At 39.9% G+C, this 15,593-nt stretch overlaps 1 protein-coding gene across 2 annotated transcripts in view; it reads left to right on the plus strand.

Annotated features, from left to right (window-relative positions):
* Positions 1 to 15,593, plus strand: part of tank (EI24 domain-containing protein tank) — a 75,525-nt gene that overhangs the window by 19,420 nt on the left and 40,512 nt on the right. For both annotated transcript variants that reach the window (XM_080275713.1, XM_080275714.1), the window contains exon 3: positions 10,718 to 10,967. In XM_080275713.1, the coding sequence (XP_080131839.1) occupies positions 10,718 to 10,967 (250 nt within the window). The remainder of the gene's footprint in view (positions 1 to 10,717; positions 10,968 to 15,593) is intronic.

Consider the following 15,593-nt stretch of genomic DNA (forward strand, 5'->3'; position numbering starts at 1 on the left):
ATATATATATATATATAGATATATATATACATATATGTATATACGGTATATTTATATATACCGGTATATATATATATATATATATATATATATATATATATATATATATATATATCTATCTATCTATCTATCTATCCGGTTTGTGGGGATGTTTTGATATTGGGCGTTCGGTTATTAGAGGGATTTTTTTATATATATATATATATATATATATATATATATATATATATATATATATGTACAGTATATATATAAATATAAAAAATATATTTATATATTCATATATATTATATATATATATATATATATATATATATATATATAAATATGCATATACAGGTATATATATATATATACATACATATATATATATATATGTGCAGATTGGCTTGGGAGGAAGGTAGAGTCCCGGATGATTGGAAGTCAGGTATAATTATTCCCTTGTACAAAGGAAAAGGGGAAAAAGAAGTGTGTGGTAATCATAGGGGCATTTGTCTTCTTAGTATAATAGGAAAAGTGTATGGTAGGATACTTATTGACAGAGGTAGAGAAAGAACAGAGGAATTAGCTGGAGAAGAACAGGGAGGCTTTAGAAAGGGAAGAGGTTGTGTAGATCAGATATTCATTCTTAGATCTTTAGTGGAAAAGTTTCTAGAGAAGGGAAAGAAGTTGCATTCGGCTTTCATGGATTTGGAGAAAGCATATGACAGGGTCGATAGACAAGGATTGTAGAAAGTATTAAGAATATATGGAGTAGATGGGAAGTTGTTGAATGCTGTGAAGAGTATGTATGATGGTGCTAAGGCTGCAGTGCATGTGGATGGTGAACTGAGTGAATTTTTCTCTTTAAAGGTTGAGTTGAAACAGGGATGTGTCATGTCTCCATGGTTGTTCAGTCTGTACATGGATGGGGTAATAAAAGAGGTACAAGGTAGGAAGGAATTTGAGTGTAAAGTGGAGGGACTGTAAGAAATGTTCTGGAGAGAAGTGAAAAGAGTAAGACAGGGTGGAAGTGAAGTTAGCAGGGGAGTGAAAGATAAAAATGGTAGATTACTAGTGGAGAAGGGAGAAAATGTGAGCAGATGGAGAGAACACTTTAAGGAATTGTTGAATGTAGAGGATGGAAGTAATGCGAGTATAAGTGGCTGGGGAATGGCTGGGAGAAGGAGGGAGGTGAGAAGACAGGAAGAAATCAGTAGGATAGAAGTTGTGGAAGCAATGAAGAAAGTTAAATCGGGGAAAGCCCCAGGAATTGATGGAGTGTGTGGTGAAATGCTGAAGTATGGGGGAGAGATAGTAGTAGAATGGATGTGGAAGATGTGCAGATTGGCCTGGGAGGAAGGTAGAGTCCTGGAGGATTGGAAGTCAGGTATAATTATTCCCTTGTACAAAGGAAAAGGGGAAAAAGAAGTGTGTGGTAATCATAGGGGCATTTGTCTTCTTAGTATAATAGGAAAAGTGTATGGTAGGATACTTATTGACAGAGTTAGAGAAAGAACAGAGGAATTAGTTGGAGAAGAACAGGGAGGCTTTAGGAAGGGAAAAGGTTGTGTAGATCAGATATTCATTCTTAGATCTTTAGTGGAAAAGTTTCTAGAGAAGGGAAAGAAGTTGTATGCGGCTTTCATGGATTTGGAGAAAGCATGTGACATGGTAGATAGACAAGGATTGTGGAAAGTGTTAAGAATATATGGAGTAGATGGGAAGTTGTTGAATGCTGTGAAGAGTATGTACGATGGTGCGAAGGCTGCAGTGCGTGTGGATGGTGAACTAAGTGAATTTTTCTCTTTGAAAGTTGGTTTGAAACAGGGATGTGTCATGTCTCCATGGTTGTTCAATCTGTACATGGATGGGGTAATAAAAGAGGTACAAGGTAGGGTAGTGGATGTTGGAGTGGCCCTGGTGAGAGAGGATAGTGTTTGGAAACTCCCTGTACTGTTGTTTGCAGATGATACTGTGTTGTTGAGTGAAGACGAAGGGGAGCTGCAAGGCTTGGTGGATGAGTTTGAGAGAGTGTGTAAGAAACGGAACCTAAAGGTGAATGTAGGGAAGAGTAAAGTGATGGTCTTTGAGAGAGGTGAAGTTAATGAATGTACAGCGACGTTGGATGGTGAGGAATTGGAAAATGGGAGTACGTTTAAGTATTTGGGTAGTGTGATGAGTAAGGATGGAGGTTTGGAGGGTGAAGTGCTTGAAAGGGTACAGCAGGGAAGAAAGGTTGCTGGTTCTTTGAAAGCAGTGATAAGAAACAGGGAAGTGAGCATGGAAGTGAAAAAGTTACTACATGACAGTATTGTGATACCAACTCTAATGTACGGAAGTGAAGCTTGGACATTGTTGGCAGGACACAAGTCAAGAGTGAGAGTAGTGGAAATGAGTTATTTAAGAGGAGCCTGTGGAGTCACGTGGAGAGACAGGCTGACGAATGAGGATATAAAGGAGCGTTGTGGTGTGGATGTGGATGTGATAGGAAGCGTTATGAGGAACACACTGAGGTGGTTTGGCCATGTGGAGAGGATTGAGGGTGAAAGACTGACGAAGAGAGTGTATGTGAGTGAGGTGGAGGGGGGAAGAGGGAGGGGGAGGCCGAGGATGAGATGGAGGGATGGGGTTGAGAGGTATATGAGAGAGGGGGGTGTGAGTTGGGAGCAGGGCAGTGAAATGGCGGGGGACAGGGCGACTTGAAGGCGATTTGTTTGTGGCCACCCCAAACGGGATTGAGGCGTCTGGCAATAGATAGATAGATAGACAAGGTAGGGTAGTGGATGTTGGAGTGGCCCTGGTGAGAGAGGGTAGTGTTTATAAACTCCCTGTACTGTTGTTTGCAGATGATACTGTGTTGTTGAGTGAAGACGAAGGGGAGCTGCAAGGCTTGGTGGATGAGTTTGGGAGTGTGTGTAATAAACAGAATCCAAAGGTTAATGTAGGGAAGAGTAAAGTGATGGTCTTTGAGAGAGGTGAAGCCAGTGAATGTACAGTGAGGTTGGATGGCGAGGAATTGGAAAATGTGAGTACGTTTAACCAGCCCCGTCCCGTCGACGTATGGGTACGTTGCAACGATTTGCATTTGCCAGTCCCGGCGACGTACCAGTACGTTGTGCAATTGCAAGGTCCCTAATTTGCACAATTTTCAATTTTCGCGCGTGATTTTTCGTATGTATACGCGGGACACCTTCCTTTATTCCTCTACAAGCTGCCAAGCAGGGACAATGCCTTACACCGCATAACCTCCCCCCTCCCCCCCTCACGCCATTGTCTTGGCAAAGGACCTGTTACCTGTGACCTGGCTAGTAAAGATATTCAGGGCCAGAGTGATTCCCCAATCGATGACAATGTGGTGGACAATGTTTACATAGCATTAGAAGAAGAAACAGCCAGAAATAATGATCAGGTAATGTGGCAAAAAAAGGTCAGGTATGGTGATTAGTTAGTGAGTGAAACAATGCTTATAATGCCTTTATTACTGCTTGAAAACCAATATACTCTCATACTACATATACATTCGTACCAAGTAAATAAATAAATACCATTTATGAGTGGATAAAATAGTTACCCTCCCATAGAACTCGTTTTCTTTGGTGCCAGCATGTTAGAAAACCCAGTCAGGTAAGGAGGAACTCCTACCTGGATTGGGTATTTTAAACCTCAGGTGAGCGATTTCTCTATGAATTTTTGATGTTTCTCACCAAAAGCGAAGGTTTTAGCCAAAAAAATTTTTTTCGAAAATACCTCGGGACTGGGGGATGTCGGAGGTGCGGAAAACCTCGGGACGTGACAGGTTAAGTACTTGGGTAGTGTGATGAGTAAGGATTGAGGTTTGAAGGGTGAAGTGCTTGAAAGGGTACAGCAGGGAAGAAAGGTTGCTGGTTCCTTGAAAGCAGTGATAAGAAACAGGGAAGTGAGCATGGAAGTGAAAAAGTTACTACATGACAGTATTATGATACCAACTCTAACGTATGGAAGTGAAGCTTGGACGTTGTTGGAAGGACACAAGGCAAGAGTGAGAGCAGTGGAAATGAGTTATTTAAGAGGAGCCTGTGGAGTCACGTGGAGAGACAGGCTGAGGAATCAGGATATAAAGGAGCTTTGTGGTGTGCATGTGGATGTGATAGGAAGCGTTATGAGGAACACACTGAGGTGGTTTGGCCATGTGGAGAGGATGGAGGGTGAAAGACTGACGAAGAGAGTGTATGTGAGTGAGGTGGAGGGGGGAAGAGGGAGGGGGAGGCCGAGGATGAGATGGAGGGATGGGGTGGAGAGGTATATGAGAGAGGGGTGTGTGAGTTGGGAGCAGGGCAGTGAAATGGCGGGGGACAGAGCGACTTGGAGGCGATTTGTTTGTGGCCACCCCAAACGGGATTGAGGCGTCTGGCAATAGATAGATAGATAGATATATGTATGTGTGTGTGTGTGCGTGGCATATAATGTGGCCCTTAATTTTGAAGAGAAAAATTATAAAATTAAGCAAAATCATTGCTTCTGATAGGGTAGGCGGATAATGTCCTTCATTGCATTTGCTGTGAAGTCACTGTCTTAATCATATATAATCTCGGGTTTTACTTAATCATTCATCATCATTCATTGCCAGACGCCATGTATCCCAAACGGGGTGGCCAACGGCTTAGAGTTAATTGATTTACAGGGAGGGGCACTAATCCTCCACCAACCCCACTTGACACTTAATCATTAACATATATAATTGACATGCCTTTGTGTATTGTCATTTTATATTCTCTTTGGTATGTCAAGGCTTATCCCATTATCCATGGACCAAACTATGTCAGAAGTAGTCATTTTGTCTGAACTACTTGAGGCTCAGATATTGTCAAAATGTAGACCTGTACTTGCACCTGAGTTTCATCCTGTACTAACAGGGGTATGATTCTTGCAAAACCCCATTATTGGCAATATATATTGTTGTAAAGGATTACCCATTGGGAAAAAATGAGACTAGTTAGTGGTCATGATGTGGGAGAAACTTAAAACCAATTTTTCATACCAGAAGTGGATTTTGCCTGAATAAAATACACAGTTGTGACTTGCTTTCTGAATCCTCCCTCTCTCTTACCCATAGATAAGAAAAAGGAAGTAGGATGACGCATGATGACTGTGACAGCAAAAAGATTCACTAATGGAAAGTTGGGATTCCTGCAGTTAAATATGTAAAAATTAAGTTGTTCACATACACAGTACCGGCACTTTTCACCAAATTTTCTACAATGACTCATACCTTAAATGTCAGGACCAACTTGTCTAGCCCCGGGCACCTATGCTTCTCATGGGGAAATACAGGATTGGATGATGGATGGATGGATGGAGTGATAGCAAAGTAGTATTTCAAATTTCACTAAGACATCTTCATTCTTAATTCATACTGTCTGGCAATTCAGTTTATGGGAGACCCCTTGTGATGACGGGGTTACTGTTTTCATATCAAAAAGCTCGTCATTAGTAGGAATATAAGGCTTGAGATGAGTGGATTACAATTATTGTCATTTCTGACAACTGTAAGTGAAAATAGATCTTGCTTAGAATGAGGGATATCTGTACTCTTGAACAAGAATGTAATGGTTTAGTGTTTGCTGGTGCAAAATTAATGAACTGCATAAAGAAGTGCTTAGTAGAAGTTATTTTAATTGGTCTATACTTATTGCAGTAAACTAGTGTAGTGCTCAGATGCTTGCTTAAAGTGGTGAAAAGAAATGTTGCGCTGCTAATATTTGAATAAGGCTGGCCACTCACAAAATTAAAAATTGTGAACATTGCAATAATAAGCATGTTTTAACCCCATCAGTTCAATTATTTTTTTTATTTTTATTTTTTTGTCTTATCTTCAGACTTTTATGAAGTTTAGGATTTTTTTTTTTTCCAAGTTATTAGATATAGCCTTGATTAAGCCCTTCACCACAAGAGATCCAAAGTTGAGCTAAGATCTTCAGGAGGTAACAAGAATAAGTTTTAAAATACATCACCAGATTGCAGGAGGTAATGTATCATTGTTGAAAGAGTATCTTTTATTTAATGTTTTCATTATTAACTTCTTGAGTATGATTACATTTTGCAACTCATAAGAATTCTTTTTGTGAACAGGTTAGAAACACCCCATTAACCTCTCAAATTTAATAGACATTTTCTTATTCTCGTTACAATACTTCCATGCAGTTTTATTTGGCATAGAAGGAATTTCTTGTAGTGAAGGGGTTGATGTTCCATTGCCTGCTATACTTTGAGACTAAGTATATCATTCTGAGGCCTGAGCCCTTCTTTTCATAGCAGAAACATTATCTTTCCCTAATATCTTCTTGATTAGTATGGCACTAAAACAATTTACTAATCCATAAGTACAGTACCGGATAGTTTGTTCACTTTTTGTGGAAGCTTGAAAATATTTTATCATGGTTATCATTAGATGATTTTATTCAACTGTAGCATTTCTGGTCTTCAGAGGATGGAAAACTTTGTCATTTAAGCTTTAAAATGCTAAAATTTTCTTAACCTGCATAAAATAATTTTGATTTAGCCTGAATGAAGCACAGTACAATAAGTTGCCATTTTAAGTTCCCTTGTTTGATGTTATTGAGTGCTTTAAAGTCCATGGTAAATTACTGAAAAATTGCTCATTTAGTTCCTTTGCTGCCTATGATATACTGTATAGATTATATTGCCAGTGTCTCCCAGCTTGCAGTGTAGTTGCATTCCTACATACAGACTGAAATGGGATTAAGGGTTAGTTTGTAATTTGAAGAGTTTTTAAGTCAGAAATCATTATTACAGTAACATCCAGTACATTAATTAGGTCAGACAGCACTGCCATACTGGACTAATTCCATACTGAACAAATAATAAACTTTATGGGGAAAATTACCAGTTCAGAACAGACTGGACTAATTTAAGGTTAAAAAAAAATCCCTAGAATATTGTAAACAGTATCCTTTCAGTTAGCAAGTTTCATTTTCTCTTCTTGTGTGAGATGTTGCCTCTTTTGTGGGTTGGCAGTTGGCACTCGTGGCATGATAAATAAGAGGAGGTGTGTGTGCACGTACACACTAGGTCATGAAAAAATGTGGATTATGAGCAGCTGATAAGAGAATCCATTGTGCAGATAAAGATGTCACTTGAACGAAGGAATAGAAAAATAAACATTGGGGATTTTAATTGTAGAGAAGTTGACTGGGAAGATATGGATGTTGAGAGCAATGGGGAATTGTGGGGCAATAAATTGATGGAAATGGTGATGGGAAATACATTAACCCAGTTAATTAAAGAAATACAAGAACTAGAGGAGACAACGAACCATCAAGGCTGGACCTGATATTCACCATGGACACAATTGATGTGAAGAATATAACCTGTCAATGCACCCAAGGTAAAAGCGATCATCTGGTTATTGAGATGGAAGTGGCAGGAGTAAGGGAAGGTGAAAAAGATGAAAAACACAGAGAAAATGGATATAAATATGGAAAAGCAGATTTTGCCTCCTTAAGGAACTACAGTATTTCCAAAATGTAGACCGGAGTGAAATGGGATGGATGCAACCAGAAATGTCAATAAAAAGTATGAGTTTCTGATGGAAGTGTACAAAACAGGAATTAGTAAATATGTCCCCAAATTTTCCACATCATTGGAAAAGAAGAAAGAATGGTTCAACAATAAGTGTAGAAAGGCACTTGAGGCAAGAAACAGAGCATGGAATAAAGTGAGAAGAATGCATAGTGAAAGGGCATGGGACGAATGCAGGAAGGTTAGAAATGAATATGTGAAGATTTAGAGAGAGGAAGAATGGAAGTGTGAAAAAGATATTGTATCATCATCATCTGGAGCTCCTTTCCCACCCTAGGGCAGGGTGAGGAGTAGCAATGTCCAGACAGCCAAAGTTTGCCCAGTTCAATTGGCCACAATTCCATTCACTCATCATTCAAGAACTCAAAATCCTGGCTTCATCAGATAGGCCCAACAAAATTCACAGCATTCTGTAGCTTCACATATACCTATCTGATAGCACCAGGATATTGTAACTATTTGTATAAAAGAACCTAAGCTATTTTATAGGTTTGTAAATGGTAAAATGAAAGTTACGAGCATAATATATAGCACAATTGAGAGATCGGGTTGAAACTTGTGAAAGAGAAGATTTGTGCAAAATAATGAGCAACAAGCTGCAGTCAGTGTATGTACTGGAAGAGGAAATTAATGAACCTGAAATTGAAGCCAGGATAATGAGAATGGCAGAAATTACAGTTGACAAGAATGAAGTGCTGCAGATGATGAGGGACTTGGATGTGAGGATAGCAGTGGGACTGGATAACATGGCTGGATGGATTCTGAAAGAATGTGCTGATCAATTATTGTGGCCTGTGTATGTCATCGTAAAGAGCTCACAAGAAAATGGGCAGGTACTTAAAGACTGGAAAAAGCAAATATTGTGCCATTCTTCAAGGGAGGAGATAGAGAAAATCACTCAACTAGAGGCCTGTATCGCTAACTAGTGCGGTTAAAAAATTTTTTGAGAAAATTATCAGAAAAAGATGGATTTGGTATTTAGAAGAAACTGAAGCGATAACACCAAGACAGTTCAGTTTTAAGGAAGGAAGAAATTGTGTTACCAGTTTACTTAGTTTTTATAGCAGGGTGATGGTGTCATACAAGAGAGAGAGGGGTGGGCAGATTGAGTCTACCTAGACCTCAGGAAAGCATTTGACGGGGTGCCTTATAAGAGATTGCTGTGGAAGTGACCTTTGGAGGAGTGCATGGAAAACTAATTATTAGAGTGGATGGAAGATTATGTGGTAGGATGAGAACAGCCATGAGAGACAAGGTTGCACAATGGAAAAGTGTGACTATTATAGTGGAGTGCCCCAGGGCTCTGTCTTGGCTCCAACAGTGTTTCTGGTATAAATAAATGATTTGTCAGAAGGTTTGAATAGTTACGTATATTTGCAGATAATGCTAAAATCATGAAACATATTAAATGAGACCCTGCACTCCACAAGGGGCAAAGTGCCATACCATCTGAATTTTTTTTTTTTTTTCCCCCACCAGCTGCTCACTCAAACACTACCCTATGACTGCACAAAGTCACTTTGCTCACTTCAGACTTTCACCCCTACTGCGCTAATTAAAATTGAGCAAAGCGATTTTGTGCAGTCATAGGGTAGTGCATGAGGGAGCAGCTGGTGGGAAAAAACAGGTTTCAGATGGTATGGCGCTTTGCCTCTTATGGCGTGCAAGGCCTCAAATGTATTGATAGTTGTAAGGAGCTGGAAGAGAACATGAACACACTCCACAACCGGATCCAGTCTTGGAAAGTGGAGTTCAGTGCCAAGAAGTGTCATGTGTTACAAATGAGTGAAAAAGGACCAACTTGGATGTATAAAATGGGCAGAAAGATAATTAGCAAAAGAAAAAAGAAGCACTTTGGAGTGATTATACAAGATGACCTGTCACCAGAAAAGCATATAAACAATTGTTGGAGGCTCATATGAATTACTGATTCCGGCTTTTAATTATATGGATGAGGAAATGCTGAGGGAGTTAATAGTGTCATAATAAGACCAAGACTAGAATATGCAGTTGCAATATGATCATCTCATCCAAAAAGGCATATTCATAAACTGGAGAAAGTACAGTGGATGGCAACGAGGATGATACCATGCTTAAGGGAACTGACCTATGAGAAGAGACTGGAAAAACTGAAGTTACCAACACTGCATGAGAGATGGGAAGGAGGAGATTTGATTACATTGTTTAGAAATGTAAGAGGTCTGGAAAAAGTGGATAGAAAGAATCTTTGTATCAGAAAATGGAAGAAGAACAGGAGGTCATGAATTTAAATTGAGGAAAAGCAAATGCCTTAATGATCGGAAAATGTTCAGTTTCTCAAACAGAAGTATAAGTACTTGGAAAGACTTATACAAGGTGGTGAAAGCAAAAAGCATCCATGTGTTTAAAACTAGACTGGATAAAAGTAGAAATGGAGACAGAACAATATGAGTTTAGCTCAATTCCTGTTTGCTGCAGATAGGTAAATGCAAATAGGTAAACACACACACACACACACACACACACATTCAGGCATGTACAGGGAGACACGCTTAGTGACATCACATTCAAACGAATGTTTTAATTGGCCCCTCCACCTCTCCTGGCCAGTACATGGTGTATTCTGATTGGCTGCAGCATCTCTCCTGAGATTTCCTGGATTAATGATCCTCCGTTCCTCCACCAAAGCTCATTGGATTTCACGCAAGCTGTACTAATATAAATGTTCCATACTAAATAAATTTTTTCTTTTATTGAATATTTTTAGTGTCTACCATAGTAAAGGCAATCAGCACTAAAGAAACAAGTTGGACATGAAGCCACTGTACCTGAGGCCAAGTACTTATAAACACTGAATGTAGATTGAAACAGAAATACATTGTTTACCATTTGCTTCAACTAAAGTGTTTTGATAATAAGTGCAGTTGTCATGAAGTCTTAATAAGCACTTAAACAGTATCTGTAGATGTCTTTGAAAAAATAATTAATGCATGGGGGAAAAAAATCCTTGTCTGAAGGTTCATAACTCAGAGGTTTGTAAGTAGGGGAGCAACTGCATTAGCAGTATGTAAAACTTTGTTGTGTGGAAAGCATTCCTTATAATTGCAGCCATGGCAGCAAAAGGATTACTGAAACTCCACATCATTATAATTTCCATTGCTAACTTGTGCCGCTACAGTGAGACGAAAGTACTTCACCGGATCATCCAGTGCTGCGTGCTGAATGGTGTGGTGTTTGGGTTGTCGATGGTGCTCTTTGACAACTTGGTGCTGCCAGGCCTAAAATGGGTGTTGGGGCTGTGTCTGGCCGAGGGAGGTGCTGGCTCCGTGTGGCCGTACGTCTCATCAATACTCACCACCGTGTTCAACATGCTTTGGGTTCTTCCGATCTTTGTGTTGTCCCGCATCATCAACACCATCTGGTTTCAGGTTAGTTAGATCCCCCCTCCCCCATTGAGATTTGGGCTGGTTTTGCATGTCCATTTATATAACTGATACTGTAATGAACTATCCACTGTTCAACATACTCTGTGTTTTGATTTTTGTGTTGTCTTTTATCATCAGCATCAACTGTCATTAGGATATTTATTTATTTGTATACTGTATTTTCCCCATGTGCTTTGCATGGCTGAGAGTATGGGTATGTGCTGCAGGATTCCATTAATTTTTTATAATTGTGTGGCCTATTCCACATGGCATTCTGTTGATAGTTCTTTCAGTTTGGTGTCATCTCTTTTTCATGTTTTTGGATCCTTTCCAACCCCATATTTAGGTGGGAAAAATGTTTGGAATGATGATCTCGATGAATCTTTTGGGACTGACTAATCCCGTCTGTTGCCATTCTTTTTTGGTAAAAGTTGATGTGAAGTTTATTAATTCGCCTGTGTTCCATTAATATCATCCATAGCACCTGGAGTCTGGTGACAAATAATTTCATACTAACTCCAAGCATTTTTATTCAACATGGAAGGGATCTGTAGTAGTGAAAGTTTTTGTGAAAGCTATAACTGTCTCCTCCCAATGGGAAAGTCTCCTGTGAGCAGAGTAAAAGTGTGTGAAAATGCAAGAATAAACCAGTGTTTGTTATTAGATTCAAGGGGAATATACACGTCACATGGCAATGCAAATGCCAGGACAGCATGTTGTTAATCTTTGGAGCTTCCATTTCCCATACATACAGTGACACACTTTGGAAATTATGACAGGCACTACTAATAGGAAAAGTGTATGGTAGGTTACTTATAGACAGAGTTAGAGAAAGAACAGAGAAATTAGTTGGAGAAGAACAGGGAGGCTTTAGGAAGGGAAGAGGTTGTGTAGATCAGATATTCATTCTTAGATCTTTAGTGGAAAAGTTTCTAGAGAAGGGAAAGAAGTTGTATGCGGCTTTCATGGATTTGGAGAAAGCATATGACAGGGTGGATAGACAAGGATTGTGGAAAGTGTTAAGAATATATGGAGTAGATGGGAAGTTGTTGAATGCTGTGAAGAGTATGTACGATGGTGCTAAGGCTGCAGTGCGTGTGGATGGTGAACTAAGTGAATTTTTCTCTGTGAAAGTTGGTTTGAAACAGGGATGTGTCATGTCTCCATGGTTGTTCAATCTGTACATGGATGGGGTAATAAAAGAGGTACAAGGTAGGGTAGTGGATGTTGGAGTGGCCCTGGTGAGAGAGGATAGTGTTTGGAAACTCCCTGTACTGTTGTTTGCAGATGATACTGTGTTGTTGAGTGAAGACGAAGGGGAGCTGCAAGGCTTGGTGGATGAGTTTGAGAGAGTGTGTAAGAAACGGAACCTAAAGGTGAATGTAGGGAAGAGTAAAGTGATGGTCTTTGAGAGAGGTGAAGTCAGTGAATGTACAGCAAGGTTGGATGGTGAGGAATTGGAAAATGTGAGTACGTTTAAGTATTTGGGTAGTGTGATGAGTAAGGATGGAGGTTTGGAGGGTGAAGTGCTTGAAAGGGTACAGCAGGGAAGAAAGGTTGCTGGTTCCTTAAAAGCAGTGATAAGAAACAGGGAAGTGAGCATGGAAGTAAAAAAGTTACTACATGACAGTATTGTGATACCAACTCTAACGTACGGAAGTGAAGCTTGGACATTGTTGGAAGGACACAAGTCAAGAGTGAGAGCAGTGGAAATGAGTTATTTAAGAGGAGCCTGTGGAGTCACGTGGAGAGACAGGCTGACGAATGAGGATATAAAGGAGCGTTGTGGTGTGGATGTGGATGTGATAGGAAGCGTTGTGAGGAACACACTGAGGTGGTTTGGCCATGTGGAGAGGATGGAGGGTGAAAGATTGACGAAGAGAGTGTATGTGAGTGAGGTGGAGGGTGGAAGAGGGAGGGGGAGACCGAGGATGAGATGGAGGGATGGGGTGGAGAGGTATGTGAGAGAGGGGGGTGTGAGTTGGGAGCAGGGCAGTGAAATGGCGGGGGACAGGGCGACTTGGAGGCGATTTGTTTGTGGCCACCCCAAACGGGATTGAGGCGTCTGGCAATAGATAGATAGATAGACTACTGGTAGCCTTCACTTTGAGACATGGATTTGCTATAAAATACAGCAACCTTTTCTGTATACAGTCCGCTTGCCTATAATTTGACAGTTTAGCTGGCAGCATGCTTAACGTTATAGAAATCACATTATGGAAGACAGAGGCTGTGGGAAATTGGTCAGCACCTTCCACATTGTTACCCCTAATGATCCCCATAAGCCCACCTTAGTTTTCTATAAATTGGCCTTAAAAGTTAAAAACATTCATATGAATGTCTAACAGCATATTGATAAACACTTGTATAAACACACTCACTGTAACTGCGGTACTGTAAAATGAAGTGTAACGGTAGACAGGCTTGGGTGTGAAGGAGGAGGGAGGAAGAAGTGTGTAGTGAGCTTCTGAGCAGTCACATGCCCCATGCTCTGGGATGGAAGGGCACGTATAATGACCAGAAATTCTATTAGGCCATGTTTGGCCCATATCATGGAATAAGTGCAGTCAGTGCATGTTGTGAAAACATTTTGAACCTGACCAACAGCCGTGTGTACTGTGTACAAATTCTGTTATGAAAAATTGCATTCTGGGTGAAGTGATTGTATTTGGTGCTGTAAACTGGGGAGAAAATTTTTAAATCAGCTTAATAGGTTATAGTGGAACAACCCCCCCCTCCCCATGAATTACATTAAGCTTAATCCTTTGAATCTTTTTAGTGTATTCTTTCTACCTTTTGGATAATTTTATTCAGCCTGAGGGAGACCTCTTTAGTGATGTGGTAAAAGTGGCCATATGTAACCCCTCCAGCAAAAAAAAAATGTCATCTGAACTGAACAGAATCATCTGGAGACAGCATGAGCATATTTTTTAAATATGGTATTACCATATTGAAGGAGTTGCTTGCAAAAATGATAAAATAAAAGCAACTTAGAATGAGGACTTCCAGTACCTGTTATTGTCAGACATATGCCACATCTTCCTCTCAGATTTTTCATGGTCACAACTCTCCAGTAGTTCATACCTCCCTCCTGCCTTCTCCATCAAGTACTTGAGCTCTTCACGTCTTGCTTTCCAAGGTACACTCTGACGACTTTTTTAACTCATTCAGTCCTCGCATGTCTCCCCCCCCCTCCTTCGCCAGATTATCTTATTTCTCATAGGATGGACTTTTTAACCATGATGGACTAGCTATTGCCTTAATACATTGGCTATCATTGTTTTGTAGTAGCAAGGATAGGATGGGCAGGTATATGAGAGGGGAGTGTGAATTGGAGAGAGGGCAACCAGATGGCAGAGGACATGGTGATATGGAGGCATTTAGTTTATGGCCATCTCTTATGGGATGAAGGCATCTTGTGATTGATGAGATAGTAACAAGAATAATTTGATAAAACATGTCACTAAATTGGATGGGTCATTGGAGCAGTATGCATACGACTTGGTGCCCTTGCCATCATGTAAACAGATGACTTGATTAAAACATGATGATTCTGACAGGCCTTGGTATCTCTTCAGGGCCTGTATTTACAAAGGATCTTGACCATTCCTTTGTGATGAGTGAGTCCCCATAGGAGTGTAATTTTGTCAGAAATAATTATGTTTTATGGTATTTTTCAGAGTACAGTTAAACCTCGATATAATGGACTTCAATAGACCGGAATTCACTTTTATCGGACTTGAGGAGCTACCAGACTAAATTCCTATATATCGGAAAAAGTCTGATAAAACCAGAAACAGTCTGGACTGCCTGACCACTTCAGCAATGTTCATCACAATATGATAAATAAAAGACATGTTTAGCAGTGTACAGCACAGTATTATTGTATATATTATATCATTTGATTAATGTAGTGAAGTTATAACACAGTACAGTACTGCAGTGGTAGTCAAAACAGTTTAAAAACTGTTCATATGATCCGGACTAATGTCTGATATATCGGAAAAAGTCCGTTTTAGCAGGGGGAAGTCCGGATGTCGCTTTTATCGGAATTTCGCATTTTTCGGAATGGCATGGGCCCCAATTAGTCCATTATAGTGAGGTCTTACTGTATAGACAAATGCAACTGAGGCTCAAGAAACTATGAATTTGTCCCCAGATCATAACATCCCATACTCCATGGTTTGCAGAACAGCTAACAGTAGGTTGTCTAGGCATGCCATATTTGACATGAACTGTATTGCTCAGTAAATAGTGAAGTGATTTGATAATTTATGTTATTTAAAATCTCATTTCTGTGATATGTGTTTTTAATTTTATTCATAATACAGTACTGCAAAATTATTATCCCCACCATTATTCCACATGGTCGGGATATAGGAATTGCCTCTGTCCATCTGTCTGTCTGTCTTTCCGTCCAGGCCTGTGTCTCGGAAACTACTGGGTGGATTGGCCTCATATCACGCAGAAAGTTAGAGTGTGTGTCATAGTTGATGCCTGTATTTGTAAATTTGCCATATTGAATGTACTTTTTGAGTTATGACCATATAAGGAAAAATTTGCTGAGTTGTCTGTCTGTGTATCTTTCTGTCTGGACCTGTATCTCGGAAACTGCCAGGTGGTTTGGCT

This window comes from Coenobita brevimanus, chromosome 62 (assembly GCF_032717465.1).
Source record: "Coenobita brevimanus isolate Jiangsu-jjx chromosome 62, ASM3271746v2, whole genome shotgun sequence".
Classification (NCBI taxonomy): domain Eukaryota; kingdom Metazoa; phylum Arthropoda; class Malacostraca; order Decapoda; family Coenobitidae; genus Coenobita; species Coenobita brevimanus.